The sequence below is a fragment of the Octodon degus genome, unplaced genomic scaffold (assembly GCF_000260255.1).
Source record: "Octodon degus isolate 3935 unplaced genomic scaffold, OctDeg1.0 scaffold00218, whole genome shotgun sequence".
Taxonomy (NCBI): Eukaryota; Metazoa; Chordata; class Mammalia; order Rodentia; family Octodontidae; genus Octodon; species Octodon degus.
Genome location: NW_004524794.1, coordinates 328,232 through 342,090, shown reverse-complemented (window position 1 = coordinate 342,090; position 13,859 = coordinate 328,232). Strand labels below are relative to the sequence as shown.

General features: G+C 61.6%; 1 protein-coding gene across 3 annotated transcripts; it reads left to right on the top strand.

The window, feature by feature from the left end:
• On the top strand, positions 1–13,544 carry Plxna3 (plexin A3). 3 transcript variants are annotated; one of them, XM_023705346.1, is made up of 33 exons: positions 1–99; positions 1,645–2,265; positions 2,507–3,046; positions 3,414–3,596; positions 4,361–4,489; positions 4,558–4,658; positions 4,879–5,002; positions 5,079–5,235; positions 5,321–5,420; positions 5,640–5,754; positions 5,861–6,061; positions 6,159–6,255; positions 6,349–6,539; positions 6,611–6,756; positions 6,830–6,950; positions 7,054–7,190; positions 7,279–7,449; positions 7,555–7,648; positions 7,726–7,965; positions 8,049–8,192; positions 8,261–8,495; positions 8,575–8,717; positions 8,783–9,039; positions 9,128–9,194; positions 9,285–9,431; positions 9,504–9,663; positions 9,739–9,842; positions 9,977–10,073; positions 10,177–10,367; positions 10,629–10,798; positions 11,159–11,371; positions 11,451–11,601; positions 11,754–13,164. In XM_023705346.1, the coding sequence occupies exons 2-33, from the start codon at positions 1,669–1,671 to the stop codon at positions 11,895–11,897; spliced, it is 5,667 nt and encodes a 1,888-aa protein (XP_023561114.1). In that variant the 5' UTR covers positions 1–99; positions 1,645–1,668; the 3' UTR covers positions 11,898–13,164. The 3 variants fall into 3 exon arrangements, with proteins under 3 accessions (XP_023561114.1, XP_004645138.1, XP_023561115.1); XM_004645081.2 differs by lacking the exon at positions 11,754–13,164 and adding an exon at positions 13,174–13,544 and having other exon boundaries at positions 2–99; XM_023705347.1 differs by lacking the exon at positions 1–99 and adding an exon at positions 614–634.
• Positions 13,545–13,859: the final 315 nt, after the last annotated feature.

Sequence of the window (13,859 nt, the reverse complement as noted above, 5' to 3'; positions counted from 1 at the left end):
GCGGTGGCGGCGCGTAGAGGGGGGAGCAGTGTGGGCCACGGGGGCGCGTCCACGTGGCTGGCGGGAGGATACCTAGAGCCGGCGGCGGCGGAGGGACAGGTAGGTGGTCGCCATCTCCGCCCTCACCCAGGGCTGGGGGGGGGGTGGCTTAGAGTCCCGGGCCTCGCGCAACGTGGGGGTCAGGCTGTCTTTTGGTGATCAGACCCAGCCCTGCCTCCTGGCACCTGCCCGTCCCGCCGTTTGTGCCTTGGGTGGGTAGGGACGGCCACCTTAAGCCCAGCCCACTCGCCTGCTAGGACTCTTTGTACTGGAGGAGCAGCGTTTCGGAGGATGGCTTCGAGCACCTCCAGCGACGATGGACTCTGCAGCGGGCCGAGGGTTCCCTGTGGGGGCAGAGCAAGCCGGGCTCCTGCATGGTGGGGCTGTTGGGGGGCTGGCGCGGGGCTGGCTCCATCACTGCCTTCTATGCTAGCAAGGCTGTTGAGGGCCCGGGTTGTGCCTGTGATGTCTGAGGTTGCCACTCACTCTGGGGGCCGGGCTGGGGGTCGGCACTGCAAACCCCCTCTCCAGGTCACTCTCCCTGACTCGTCTCCAGCCCCTCCTCAGAGCCCTCTTCCTGCGGGCTGCAGTGGAGGTGAGGGCAGGGTCCAGCCTCTCTTGTTTTGTGCCTTCCTTTCTTTGGTGTTTGGGTGAGGGTCCAGGATGCAGAGCTGACAAAAGAGCCCCGGAGATGATCAGTCTTGGCCCAAAGTTTGCAGCCTTGAGCTGGGCCTGCTCACTTCCTAGCCAGTGCCTTTTCCTTTCGCTTCTGTTGCTTGCTTTGCTGCCCTACCTTTCCCTTCCCCACGGTGGCTGCCTCCTGTCTCCCATGGGGCTCAGGCACTGAGGAAGGAGCGCACTTTGCCCCGCTCTGCTGCCTTTGCAGCCTGGAGCTGGATGGGTGTGGCTCTAGGGAGCTGAGTGCCAGCACTGGCACTGTCCCTGCAGCCCCCAACCTGTTTCCCCAAAGCCTGCAGCTCTGAGGGCATTGGGTCCCATCACAGGGCTCCGGGTGCCCTGCATTGCTGCCTCTGGGTGGCTGGGCACCTGTCTATCTGTGCTGGAGCAGAGCCTGACTTAATGTCTGTCTTGGCGTGTGGAGTGGGGGCAGGCGCGACTTGCTTTGTGTGTGTCCTGGGGGGAGGAGGCAGCTGGGGCCGGAACGCGATAGATGCACAGTGCAGGAGTCAGACTGCTTCTCCAGAGCTCTGTCCCCGGACTCTGGTGGCAGTGCCGTGCTGGGATGGCACAGCTGCCCCCTAGCGTGTGGTTGTTCTCTGCCTCCCTCCTCTGCCCCAGCCTGTGCCCTGGGCATTCTTGCTGTTCTCCCTGGGGCTGGCTGCCCTCCGTGGGGATGGGAGCTCCATTCCGGGAGGCCTGTCTTCCTCCATGTGACTCTGCTGCCCCTTGGGTGTGGCCTGGCTAAGGCGAGGCCTCCTGGCTCTTCTCCAGTGCAGGGGCGGGGGTGATTGATGGTCCCTGGCTTGTGCGCCCAGCCATGGTCACCATCTGGGGCTCTGGCATGCTGGTGGGGGTGTGCCCTTGGCCCATGGCATAGAGCCCAGCTGCCAGGACCCCTGACCCCTACTCTCCCTCTCTCCTCAGGCCTGTCCACAGTGGCTGCTGGCCATGCTCCCTCTGTGCCTTGTCCCGCTGCTCCTTCTCCCAGTGGCAGGGGTTGTGGGTGGAGGCAGGCCCTTCCGTGCTTTTGTGGTAACAGACACCACGCTCACCCACCTGGCTGTGCACCGAGTGACTGGGGAAGTGTTCGTGGGTGCAGTGAACCGAGTTTTCAAGCTGGCCCCCAACCTGACTGAACTGCGGGCCCATGTGACAGGGCCCGTGGATGACAATGCTCGTTGCTACCCACCCCCGAGCATGCGCGTGTGTGCCCACCGCCTGGCACCTGTGGACAACGTGAACAAGTTACTGCTCATAGACTACGCGGCCCGTCGCCTGGTGGCCTGTGGCAGCATCTGGCAGGGTATCTGCCAGTTCCTGCGCCTGGATGACCTCTTTAAGCTGGGGGAGCCGCACCACCGGAAGGAGCACTACCTGTCAGGGGCACAGGAGCCAGACTCCATGGCTGGGGTCATTGTGGAGCAGGGCCAGGGGCCCAGCAAGCTGTTCGTGGGCACTGCTGTGGACGGCAAATCAGAGTACTTCCCCACCTTGAGCTCACGCAAGCTCATTGGGGATGAGGACAGCAGCGATATGTTCAGTCTGGTGGGTGTCTGTGCCCATCCGTGTGGTCTGCTCCCTGGCCTGCCACCTGCCTAGCCCCATGCTCTCCTTCCTTCTCACCACCGCAGACATGGAGACAGAATACTGAGCCCCTGTGGGTCTGTCTGGAGGGAGGCCATCCCTGTCCTTCACCACATGGCTGGGGCAAGCCTGCTTGATGGGGGGGATGGTGGGACGGTACGCTTCAGCCTTCATTGGCTAGTGTCTTTGCCCTGCCTCCTAGGTGTACCAGGACGAGTTCGTGTCCTCGCAGATCAAGATCCCCTCTGACACGCTGTCACTCTACCCTGCCTTTGACATCTACTACATCTATGGCTTCGTGAGTGCCTCCTTTGTGTACTTCCTCACACTGCAGCTGGATACCCAGCAGACACTTCTGGACACAGCAGGCGAGAAGTTCTTCACCTCCAAGATTGTGCGCATGTGTACAGGGGACTCAGAATTCTACTCATACGTGGAATTCCCCATCGGCTGCTCCTGGCGTGGCGTGGAGTACCGCTTGGTACAGAGTGCCCACCTGGCCAAACCCGGCGTGCTGCTGGCCCAGGCGCTGGGTGTGCCAGCCGATGAGGACGTCCTCTTCACCATCTTCTCCCAGGGCCAAAAGAACCGGGCCAGCCCGCCTCGGCAGACCATCCTCTGCCTCTTTACACTCAGCAACATCAACGCGCACATCCGGCGCCGCATCCAGTCCTGTTACCGCGGGGAGGGCACGCTGGCCCTGCCCTGGCTCCTGAACAAGGAACTGCCTTGCATCAACACTGTGAGCCCAGGCCGGGCACCCAGGCCCACCCAGCTCTCCCCACCCCACGAGCACCCTTACCCTTTCCTCCTTTCTGTGCCTTTCACTCTTGTGTCTCTCTTTTGCTAGGTGTCCTTTCTATGCAGACCACCACTACCCTCTCCCCCCCTCCACATATCTCCAACTTGTTCCTCCTTGCTCCACCTCACATTGGTGATAGTAGCTCAGTCTGTCCTATGTTGCAGGCCCAGGCTCCTGCCTCCCTCCCCCTCTCCCTGGCCCACTGGGTACCCATCAGTCCTGGCTGGGGGGTGGCAGGGTCTGGGCTCAGTCTTCTGTGGCAGCTTCTGTCTGGCAGGGACCCTCACAGAGCTTTCCTGTTCACCAGCCCATGCAGATCAATGGGAACTTCTGCGGGCTGGTCCTGAATCAACCCCTAGGTGGCCTGCACGTGATCGAGGGGCTGCCCCTGCTGGCTGACAGCACCGATGGCATGGCCAGCGTGGCCGCCTACACGTACCACCAGCACTCTGTGGTGTTCATTGGCACACGTAGCGGCAGTCTAAAGAAGGTGAGGCTAGGATACTTCGCAGATGCACTTGAAGGAATTGAGGGTCTTGGCATGGTCCTCCTTAGTTCCAGTGCTCACTGTGGGGCCTCCCTATCAAAGAGCAGGGCCCGAGGCCATGTGCCTGTGCCGGGTGCTATGAAGGAAGGACCAAGCAGCAGTGTGGCCATGTGTGTGCTGCTTCCTCATCTCCAGCTCACTCCTTTTTCTCTTTCTGCTCTTCCTCAGGGTGTCACCTTCCTGGAAAGGCACGCAAATCACTGTCCTCATCCCTTGTTCTATCACTGACACTAGGGCCACAGCTGCTTCTGTTCTGGGACTGAGGGTAGTTTGGCATGGAGGGACAGGAGACAGGGTGATGGCACTGTTTTTGCCGGGGATTGAACTCAGGCCCTTGCGCTTGCCACGGAAGCGCTTATTCTACTGAGCAATCTCCCCGGCTCCCCCAGATGCCATTTGTAACCACTTTATTAAGCTAGAAGCTATGTACTCCACAGGTACCGCCCCTTCAAAACATCTGCCTTGCCAGATGTGAGTGCACTAAGTCAGGGTGGGGCCGTCGCCCTAAACTGCCAGGCTCTGTGGCACTCCCTGGCCTCAAACCTGGCTGCCTCTGTCTGCCAGAGGCATCTTCCTGCTGGGGGTGTCAGGGAGGCCCCAGTGGGCCCTGGCCTCAGCTCCGCTGCAACCTAGAAGACCTCTGGCACTGAAGGAGGGTACCTGGCTCTGGCCTGGCCCATCACCCCTCCGCCCCCTCTCATGGTCAGGTGCGGGTTGATGGATCCCAGGATGCCCACCTGTATGAGACGGTCCCTGTTGTGGATGGCAGCCCCATCCTTCGAGATCTGCTCTTCAGCCCTGACCACCGGCACATCTACCTCCTAAGTGAGAAGCAGGTGGGCCGCCGTGCTGTGGGGGGGCGGGGGGGCGGGGGGGGGCCAAGCGCTGACAGGGCCCTCTCCAGGTGAGCCGGCTCCCTGTGGAGACCTGTGAGCAGCACCTGAGCTGCACGACGTGCCTGGGCTCAGGAGATCCGCACTGTGGCTGGTGTGTGCTGCAGCATAGGTGAGGTGCTCCGGGGACACAGGCCTGCCAGGCCTGCCCCGCCCTGGCCCATTTCTCCCCTGTGGCACGCTCCTCTAAGGTCTCCAGCTAATGAGTAGTCTCCTCCCCGAGTGGCATCCCTTAGGTCCCAGAGGAGCAGACCGACCTTATGGTTGCCAGGCACCGACACCTGGGCAGTCTATTCCCATTCCCCTGGTTCCCACCACGTGTGCTTGTGCAGGTGCTGCCGGGAAGGAGCCTGTCCAGGTGCCTCTGCCCCTCACGGCTTTGCCACAGAGCTGAGCAAGTGTGTCCAGGTGCGAGTCCGGCCCAACAATGTGTCAGTGACATCACCTGGGGTGCAGGTGAGTGGCACAGAGGGTGCCGGGGCCCGTGCTGTGTCACAGGGCACACACTGCTCTGAGCACTTGCCTCTTCCAGCTCACCGTAGCCCTCCACAACGTGCCAGACCTCAGCGCGGGAGTGAGCTGTGCCTTTGGTGAGGGGACAGAGAACGAGGCCATCCTGCTGGCATCAGGGGAGCTGCGCTGCCCTTCGCCCTCCCTCCAGGAGCTGCAGGCCCTCACCAGAGGCCACGGTCGGTGGGCTAGGGGGCGGGGTGGGGCAGGGGCAGGTCGGCTCCTATCCCTGGCTCGGTCTCTGCTACCCCTGGGCTCCTGCAGGGGCTACACGCACTGTGCGGCTGCAGCTGCTTGCCAAGGAGACCGGCGTGAAGTTTGCCAGTGCTGACTTTGTCTTCTACAACTGCAGTGTCCTCCAGTCGTGAGTACCTGGCCTGGTGCCTGTCCCTATCCCTTGCAGGACGCCAGGGTGGCTGGCTCCAGGGGCACAGGGGCCTGCCTGCTTCCTGTCCCTGTGTAGCTCTAGCCACTTAGGCAGGCTCTAGTCACCTTTTCCCTTGGTTGCCCAGCATGTGTGTCAGGCAAGGACAGCTCAGGGCGGTAGGGTCTTCACTGTCTTGTGATGCTGCTTCCCCTCCAGGTGCATGTCTTGTGTGGGCAGCTCCTACCCCTGCCACTGGTGTAAGTACCGCCACGTGTGTACCAGCCATCCTCACGAGTGCTCCTTCCAGGAGGGCAGGGTCCACAGCCCTGAGGTGAGGCGGGTGCAGCATGCTGCACGAGGGCTGTGCTGGGTGCCACCAAGTTCTGCCCGCACAGCATCATCGGGGCCTGGTTGCCGCTGACGCTGCTCTTCCTCAGGGCTGCCCTGAGCTCCTTCCTCGTGGGGACCTCCTGATCCCTGTGGGCGTCATGCAGCCCCTCACCCTGCGAGCAAAGAACCTGCCACAGCCGCAGTCTGGCCAGAAGAACTACGAGTGTGTGGTACGGGTGCAGGGTCGGCAGCAGCGGGTGCCTGCTGTGCGCTTCAATAGCAGCAGTGTGCAATGCCAGAATGCCTCGGTGAGTGCCCACCTTCACAAGCCCGCTGTGGCCCTGGCAGGGACATCTAGGTGGGGAGATCCTCATTGCAGATGGTCTCACGGGTCCATCTCCCCAGTACTCCTATGAAGGTGACGAGTATGGCGACACTGAGCTGGACTTCTCTGTGGTCTGGGATGGGGATTTCCCCATCGACAAGCCTTCCAGCTTCCGAGGTGAGGGGTTCATGGGATGGGGTTGGCACTGCCCAAGCACGACCCGCTTCTCTGCCCAGCCTGCTCCATCAGCAGTGCCCTGTGTGCCCACAGCCCTTCTGTACAAGTGCTGGGCGCAGCGGCCCAGCTGTGGCCTCTGTCTCAAAGCTGACCCTCGCTTCAACTGTGGCTGGTGCGTCTCGGAGCACAGGTGCCAGCTGCGGGCACATTGCCCAACCCCTAAAATCAACTGGATGCATCCGAGCCAGAAGGGCACCCGGTGCAGCCACCCCCGCATCAACCAGGTCAGCGCCACCCCACCTGCCCCCAGGGACTGGGAATGTGGGTCAGAATTCTCACCTCTGCTGCTCTGCAGATCTACCCGCTCATGGGGCCCAAGGAGGGGGGCACCCGGGTCACCATTGTGGGTGAGAACTTGGGCCTCGCTTCACGGGAGGTCAGCCTGCGGGTGGCTGGCGTGCGCTGCAACTCCATCCCCACCGAGTATGTCAGCGCTGAGAGGTGAGTGCAGCCTTGTGGGCATCCCGTCCCTGTCCCAGGACCATGGTGGGCCCTGACCTCCTCTGACCCATAGGATCGTCTGTGAAATGGAGGAGTCGCTGGTGCCCAGCCCACCACCAGGGCCTGCGGAGCTCTGTGTTGGCGATTGTTCTGCTGACTTCCGCGCACAGTCTGAGCAGTTGTACAGCTTTGTGGTGCGTGGCATGGCCCCACCTGCTCTGGCCCCCTGCCCATTGGAGGGTGTAGGGGCGGCCCTGCCTAGCTGTCCTCCCCACCTCAGGGCTGCTTCTTCCCCAGACCCCAGTCTTTGACCGAGTGAGTCCCATTCGGGGCCCAGCCTCAGGTGGCACACGGCTCACCATTTCTGGCCACTCTCTGGATGCTGGCAGCAGTGTCACAGTGACTGTGAGAGATGGCGAATGCCGATTTGTCAGGTGGGCTGGGCAGTGACAGAGGCTTGGGCTGGGGCTGGGAGTCAGAAGCCCTGGACTGCCTATACCAAGTACACTGTTGCCAACATAGGAGAGATGCTGAAGCGATCGTGTGTATCTCCCCCGTCTCCACTCTGGGCCCCAGCCAGGCCCCCATCACCCTCACCATTGACCATGCCAACATCTCTAGCCCTGGGGTCATCTACACCTACACTCAGGACCCTACCGTTACACGCCTGGAGCCCACCTGGAGTATCATCAAGTGAGACGCTGGGCACAGGAGTGCATTTGGGGCTGGGACCTGACCCCAGCCTTGGACACTGAGTGATGCCCCCTCTAAGCTTGTGCTCCTTAATCCTGTCCCTAGTGGAAGCACAGCCATCACTGTGAGTGGGACCCACCTGCTGACCATCCAGGAGCCCCGGGTCCGGGCCAAGTACCGTGGTATTGAGACCACCAATGTGAGTACCTGCTGCCTTCACCCTGCCCCTGCTGCCCTCACTTTCACGTGCTGGGCCACCCACCTTTGCCCCCACAGACATGCCACGTGATCAATGATACGGCCATGCTGTGTAAGGCTCCTGGTATCTTCCTTGGGCGGCCTCAGCCTCGGGCACAGGGCGAGCATCCGGATGAGTTTGGCTTCCTGCTGGACCACGTGCAGACAGCCCGCTCCCTCAACCGCTCCTCCTTTACCTACTACCCTGACCCCAGCTTTGAGCCTCTTGGGCCTGCTGGGGTCCTTGACGTCAAGCCTGGATCCCACGTTGTGCTGAAGGTGCCACTGGGGCGGGGCAGGGCAGGAGGAGCAAAGAGCCAGAGAGCCCTGGGCAACTGTGTCCTCCATCCCTCCATCTCCAGGGTAAGAACCTGATTCCTGCAGCAGCCGGCAGCTCCCGCCTCAACTACACGGTGCTGATCGGGGGCCAGCCATGTGCCCTCACAGTGTCTGACACACAGTTGTTGTGTGACTCGCCCCACCAGACGGGTCGCCAGCCTGTTATGGTACGTGCACGGGGTCACTGGGAGCCCAGTGCTCATAGGCACTGGCTCACCACATCTCGTCCCTGCAGGTCCTGGTGGGTGGCCTGGAGTTCTGGCTGGGCACCCTGCACATCACACCTGAGCGGGCGCTAACCCTGCCGGCTCTGGTGGGCCTCGCGGTTGGTGGTGGGCTCCTGCTCGTGGCCATCACCGCTGTGCTGGTCGCCTACAAACGCAAGACCCAGGACGCGGACCGCACGCTCAAGCGGCTGCAGTTGCAGATGGACAACCTGGAGTCCCGCGTAGCACTGGAGTGCAAAGAAGGTGCTGAGGTGGGGGCGGCTGGTGAGGGAGCTGGGCCTCCTCCGGCGCAGCTCACTCCCCGCCTCCTGCCCTTGCCCAGCCTTTGCGGAGCTGCAGACAGACATCCATGAACTGACGAACCACATGGATGGCGTGCAAATCCCCTTCCTGGACTACCGGACCTATGCCGTGCGAGTGCTCTTTCCGGGCATCGAGGCCCACCCAGTACTCAAGGAGCTAGATGTGAGTGCACGCCAGCACGCCCCCCCCTCCAGCCTGCCCTGCTCTGAGGCTCCTTCTCCCTCCAGACCCCGCCCAACATGGAGAAGGCCCTGCGTCTCTTCGGGCAGCTGCTCCACAGCCGGGCCTTTGTGCTCACCTTCATCCACACGCTGGAGGCTCAGAGCAGCTTCTCCATGCGTGACCGTGGCACTGTGGCATCACTTACCATGGTGGCACTACAGAGTCGGCTTGACTATGCCACCGGGCTGCTCAAGCAGCTATTGGCTGACCTCATAGAGAAGAACCTGGAGAGCAAGAACCATCCGAAGCTGCTGCTGCGCAGGTACAGAAACCCCACTGGCCCTGCCCACCCCTTCGGTCCGCGCCGTCCCGACCCCGACCCTGGGCCTGAGCCCCTTCTCTTGCCCCAGGACTGAGTCGGTGGCCGAGAAGATGCTTACCAACTGGTTCACACTCCTGCTGCACAAATTCCTGAAGGTGTGTTGGGGGCTAGGCAGCAGGGTGGGCAGTCTGGGGCAGCCGCCACTGGGCATGTGGGCAGGCAGCAAGCTGTGCTGACCGCCACAGGAGTGCGCGGGGGAGCCCCTCTTCCTGCTGTACTGCGCCATCAAGCAGCAGATGGAGAAGGGCCCCATTGATGCCATCACGGGTGAGGCCCGCTACTCCCTGAGCGAGGACAAGCTCATCCGGCAGCAGATCGACTACAGGACGCTGGTGAGCCAGTGGGCACTGGGGCGGGGGGGAAGCAGAGGCCACCAGCCTGCTCACTCCTGCCTGGCCCCTCAGACGCTGCACTGTGTGTGCCCAGAGAGTGAGGGCAGCAGCCAGGTTCCTGTGAAGGTGCTCAACTGTGACAGTGTTACCCAGGCCAAAGACAAGCTGCTGGATGCCGTGTACAAGGGCATCCCCTACTCGCAGCGCCCCAAAGCTGAAGACATGGACCTGGGTGAGTCCTCAGCCCCGCTGCACCCTCCGCCCCCTGAGACGCAGGCCCAGCACTGAGGGCTGCCTCCGTCCACAGAGTGGCGCCAGGGCCGCATGGCTCGCATCATTCTCCAAGATGAGGATGTCACCACCAAGATCGAGTGTGACTGGAAGAGGGTCAACTCCCTGGCCCACTACCAGGTGAGGGGTTGGTAGTGGGCCCCGGCCCTGTCCTTGTCCTCACCAGAGTGCCTCTCATACACACAGAAGGATCCAATCTATTGGTGGCCTCCAGGCTTCCTACATTGTTTCTTGTCTGTCTCTGTGACCCTTAGGTGACAGATGGTTCCTTAGTAGCCCTGGTGCCCAAACAAGTGTCTGCCTACAACATGGCCAACTCCTTCACCTTCACTCGCTCCCTCAGCCGTTATGGTAAACGTCTTCCACCTTGGGGACTCTGGCACTCCTTGGTTGGGCAAGAGGCCAGGTAACAACCAGTAGCCCCAGCAGCCTAAGCTCTCTGTCTTCTGCCCAGAGAGCTTGCTCCGTACCACCAGCAGCCCTGACAGCCTCCGCTCACGGGCACCCATGATCACACCTGACCAGGAGACAGGCACCAAGCTGTGGCACCTGGTGAAGAACCACGACCATGCTGACCACCGGGAGGGGGACCGTGGCAGCAAGATGGTTTCAGAGATCTACCTAACCCGTCTGCTGGCCACCAAGGTGCGGGCCTGCCCCATGCCTCTTAGTCACTGCCAGAGGCCTCTGAGCCTACCCTTGGTCCTGGGGCTGTCTTGATCTTCCCAGCGAGGGGTCACTTTTTTCTGGGGCCTCAGGTCTGAGGTGCAGACTAGGTCCCTTTAGAGGCACTGGCCATACTGGGAAGCCCCTCTCTCTGGAGAGCCTTTCTATTCCTGCCTGGTAGGCTTTGGGAGTATTCTGGCCTGGATCCCCCTAGCACGCTGGCCTTGCTGTCTCCCACAGGGCACACTGCAGAAGTTTGTAGATGACCTCTTTGAGACCGTGTTCAGCACGGCCCACCGGGGCTCAGCACTGCCCCTGGCCATCAAGTACATGTTCGACTTCCTGGATGAGCAGGCTGACCAGCGGCAGATCAGCGACCCTGACGTGCGCCACACCTGGAAGAGCAACTGGTACCAGCTGTGCCGCTGCTGCCAGCCCTGCGGGGATGCTGGGCAGGAGAGGCTGGCAATTGACGGGGGCTGGCCCTGCGCTGACTGTGAGGCCTGGGGTGTCAGGGCTATGCACAGGGTTCTGGCACCAGTGGTGACCATGGCCACAGAGGAGATTGGTTCCTTTTGAGTTCAGAAGTGCCATTTAGCTGTGGGCTGCCTTGCCGCAAGGCTCGCAGCAAGCCAGGACCAGCTGGTTGCCCTAAACCATAGCAGTGCTGGCATAGGCCGAGAAGTGGGCCACCCCACACATGTGGACTGTGGGGGGCAGCGGCAGGAGAGCCCCTGGGAGCCTCGCCGCGTGTCCCTCTCTCTGTGCAGCCTGCCCCTGCGCTTCTGGGTGAACGTGATCAAGAACCCCCAGTTCGTGTTCGATATCCACAAGAACAGCATCACAGACGCCTGCCTGTCGGTGGTGGCCCAGACCTTCATGGACTCGTGCTCCACGTCGGAGCACCGCCTGGGCAAGGACTCGCCCTCCAACAAGCTGCTCTATGCCAAGGACATCCCCAACTACAAGAGCTGGGTGGAGAGGTGCGCCCTGGGAGAGCCCCAGAGGTTGGCAGGGCAGGGAGGGCAGCGGGCTTGGCTGACGTACGCAGGGTCCCAACAGGTACTACCGAGACATTGCGAAGATGGCGGCTATCAGTGACCAGGACATGGACGCCTATCTGGTGGAGCAGTCTCGTCTGCACGCCAGTGACTTCAATGTCCTAAGTGCGCTCAGTGAGCTCTACTTCTACGTTACCAAGTACCGCCAGGAGGTGTGTACTGTAACCCACAGGCTCCTGCTCCTGTGTGCGTGGCTTGAGCATGCGGCACAGAACACTTGCAAAGTGCCACAATGGGGCAGATAGGACGGAGGGGCGCAGGGGACACAGAGCCAGTCTCTTGTTTATAGTTCCTCTCCTAGCAGGTTCCATGGCCAGCACAGGTGGTACTGTCATGGATGCTGGGACTTGTGGGATACAGGAGGGTACCAAGTTCAAATCCAGCTCAGGACCTGGCTGGACCACAGAGGGGTGGGCTGAGTTATGAGAGAAGGACCAGCCCTTTGTAGGGCCTCTAGGGTCTGTAGTTTAAGATGTCAGTTGGCAGGGGTTGGAAAAGTCTGGACTTTGTAATTCATGTTGACCAAGAAACTGGATGTGGGCCAGAAAAGGGAGGGGTCAAGGGATAACTGCAGGGTTTGTGCCCAAGCAGCTGGCAGGATGGGGTCCATTCCTGTTTCCCTGTAGGGGAAAGACTGGGTGGAGAGGCCTCAGGATGGCGTGGTTAACAAGGGTCTTCAGAACCACCCAGTGGTCCTGGCAAGGAAGAGGGCAGGGGGAAGCTGCAGAGACCTGCGGGGTGGGAGGCCGGACAGTGTTAGGGATGCACATGAGAGTGAAGTGGGAAGGCTAGGCCCCAGCCCTGAGCCTCATCTGAGTGGGATTCAGGTGACGCCAGGCGCTTGGTGGGAGGGAGTCTGGCGCTCCAGGGAGGGACTGGGGCTGAGATGTGCCTTTACGAGCCACTAGGTGGCACTGCAAGCCTTGAGCTGGGGCCCCAGTCGAGTGCCAGCCTCGCCCCACAGCTGAGAAGGCAGCAGAGCTCGCAGAGGGCTGCACGGAAGCCCACTGTGCCAGCGGAGTCCTGTGGGCCGGGAGTGCGGGGGGTCCTCGGGGCAGCCAGCCCCAGCACGGAGTGTGCGACTGCAACCGGGGGTCGGCTCCAGGACACAGACCTGGACAAGGCGGGGGTGGGTGGAACAGGTGGGTGAGGAATGGCTCACTCTGGAGGGGCTGATGGCGGCCTGGAGCAGAGAGGACAGTTCCGTAGGTGGAGGGGCGGGTTTCCCAGAGGATGGAGGGTGTCCTCATCCCTTTCGCCTCACCTGCCTTGTGAAGGAGGAGAGGCCTATTTGGGCTTGTATTTCAGTCCAAGGTCAGCTGGGATCAAGGCAGAAGGGCATGGCAGAGCGGCCTGGTGGAGGAGAGCTGCTCCCAACTTGATGGTGGAGCAGAGATGAGGGAGCAAAAGAGTGCCTCAGAGCCTTGCAGGCCATGCCTGGCTTGCCTCTTCCCACACACCGCGCTCCTAACAGCAAATTAGCTAAGAAGCCTATAATCCAGCTGGCTCCAGAGGCCCTGCCTGTGGTCGCATGAGGCTGTAGGACACACTTAGATATGAATAGAACAGTAGGTTTGTTCAGAGATGAAGAGATTGGATCCCTGAGTGCAAGTAGGGGCTGCCCGGGAGGGTGAGCTGAGGCAGGCGGAGTTGGGAGAGAAGAGCCCACGTGGGCTAGTGGCCCTCCTCTGAGCCTGCCTAGCTAAGAGGCCCCCTCTCCCCAGCTCCTTGCCGCCCTGGACAGAGATGCCTCCTGTCGGAAGCACAAGCTACGCCAGAAGCTCGAGCTGATCATCAGCCTTGGGTCCAGCAGCAGCTGATGGGGGGGTAGGTGATGAGGGGGCTTCTGGTTCCTGAGCCAGCCTCCTGTCACCATTACAGGCAGAGGTTGCTCCAGCCTGGGTCCCCAGGTGTCGTGGGGGGAGGCCACCAGGCCAAAATGCCCCTGGTGTACCTGGGCCCCTTACTTAGTGCCTTGGTTTGGGCCCTGCAGGGGGAGGTGGCGACAGGACCAAACCCTCCACCCCAGCAGCAGCAATACCCCACCGCCCTGGCCCTGTGCTCCTTATACCTTGAGCGCCTATTTATTAAATTTACAGCCACCTGGAGTTGCATCTGAGAGTGCGTGTTCTCTGTGGGAGGGCACCATCGCAGGTGCCCTCCTCCGTGGTAGATTGTACGCCCTGACACATGGTGCTGGTATGTGTCTTCCCCTGGCTGGCCCCCTTGGACCCAGCAACACCCAGAGTGGAGTGATACCCTCCATGGGGTGTGCAGTACCGGACAAGGGTTTCCCTTCAGGTGACAAGTTCTCTCTGAGCACTCAAGGATCTAGAACCAGGCTTGGACCAGGCCCTGCCCTGGCCTAGGGAACCCCTCCCACACATGCCCCAACTTCCTCAACCTTGTC

Bases quoted from the DNA above. Each gene is read 5' to 3' on its own strand.
- Plxna3 (XM_023705346.1), top strand. From the start codon at position 1,669: ATGCTCCCTCTGTGCCTTGTCCCGCTGCTCCTTCTCCCAGTGGCAGGG. The intron at 6,540-6,610 runs GTCAGCGCCACC...GCTGCTCTGCAG, and splicing joins GCCACCCCCGCATCAACCAG to ATCTACCCGCTCATGGGGCC. The intron at 11,602-11,753 runs GTGTGTACTGTA...CTCTCCTAGCAG, and splicing joins TTACCAAGTACCGCCAGGAG to GTTCCATGGCCAGCACAGGT.